Raw genomic sequence first — 1325 nt, 5'->3', positions numbered from 1 at the left:
AGTTATTGAAGCTTTTTTTCCATTTTTAAATGCTTCAATCTTTGCTTGTGTCAAACGGCCATGTTTGCAACTGCAAGGTGTTGTCCTCCATCCTTTCCACCCTGTTTCTTCCTCGTATCTCCATCCTGGCCCCTGACCCTGACCCCTCTCCCCCCTCTCCTCCCCCCTCTCAGCATTCTGACGCTCTATGTAGCAGCTGCCCCTCCTCTGGTTCTTCCCCGCAGGCTAACAGTCTCTGGCCGAGCCTTCCCCAGTCTGGAGCCGGGTTCCCTGGGTATACAGGACAGCCCCCCCATCCCCCCCAACCTGCGCCCTGCTGGACTGGCCAGCCCAACACTCCCTGCTGGAATGGGACACAACAAGATCCGGTCTCTGTCCCTGCACAAAATGTGTTTCCTGGTCAAGTCATGACACCAGCCCCTGCAGCTACAACATCCATCGTCCCAGCTCCAGGGCAAGGGCAGCCCTGCAACCCTTGCCAGTACCAGACACCCCAATACCAGCTTCCCCAGAACCAGCCTCCCCAGTACCAGCCTCCCCAGTACCAGCCTGCCCAGTACCAGCCTGCCCAGTACCAGCCTGCCCAGAACCAGCCACCCCAATACCAGCCAACCCAGTATCAGCCTCCTCAACCACCAGCTCCAATTCAAGCTCAAGTACCTGCTCAAGTTCCAGTTCCTGTTCCAGCTTCAGTTCCGGTCCCAGTCCTAGCACCAGCACCTGCTTCTGCTCCCAGCCTCCGACCAATTATTCCGAGATGGCCTGCCCACCCTGGTTGGCCCTATAACCCGGGACAGTCAGGATGGCCTGGACAGACTCCATCCAACATGCCTCCACAATGGCTTCCACCCACTTCTGGACCTCTGGTGAGCCAAATGCTAACAATCTGACTTTCAATTTCCCCTGATAATGTACAGGAAATACTTAGTAATTAATACTGTAGATACAGTGATGCCTGGCTGCCTCCTAATTCCGGTCGTTTTGCTGTTATTCTCCCTCCTTGCTGTTCCAGAGCGTGCCATTCAACTTGAACCTGGCCAGAGGAGTCTATGACAAGATGATGATGACCATCTTGGGCCATGTCAAACCTGATGCTAAAATGTAAGCTTACTCAAAAGTGCTTTACTGACTTTTAAACCATTGTTCTTCGTGTACAAATATATTTCCAGATTCTCTCGAGAGACACTTTAAGTGAATAGGTATTTTCAACTCACAAACTTCAGCATGACTATTTTAATGAAAAAAAAGACAAAGTTATAAAAAAAAGATACCAAACACCTAATTGCAGATTGTGGGTGTATTCTTTATATTAGCCAAGGCACACA

General features: G+C 50.9%; 1 protein-coding gene across 1 annotated transcript in view; it reads left to right on the top strand.

Moving 5' to 3' along the window:
• The first annotated feature begins 600 nt into the window (after positions 1-600).
• The window catches only part of LOC104956636 (galectin-3-like), a 3119-nt gene continuing 2394 nt past the window's right edge, over positions 601-1325 (top strand). Inside the window, exons 1-2 of the mRNA XM_010784150.1 lie at positions 601-866; positions 1013-1101. Of these exons, the coding sequence (XP_010782452.1) occupies positions 828-866; positions 1013-1101 (128 nt within the window). The 5' untranslated portion in view covers positions 601-827. The remainder of the gene's footprint in view (positions 867-1012; positions 1102-1325) is intronic.

The sequence above is a fragment of the Notothenia coriiceps genome, unplaced genomic scaffold (genome assembly GCF_000735185.1).
Source record: "Notothenia coriiceps isolate Sejong01 unplaced genomic scaffold, NC01 NC01_scaffold00026220, whole genome shotgun sequence".
In the NCBI taxonomy this organism is placed as follows: Eukaryota; Metazoa; Chordata; class Actinopteri; order Perciformes; family Nototheniidae; genus Notothenia; species Notothenia coriiceps.
This window is presented reverse-complemented; position numbering and strand designations above follow the sequence as displayed.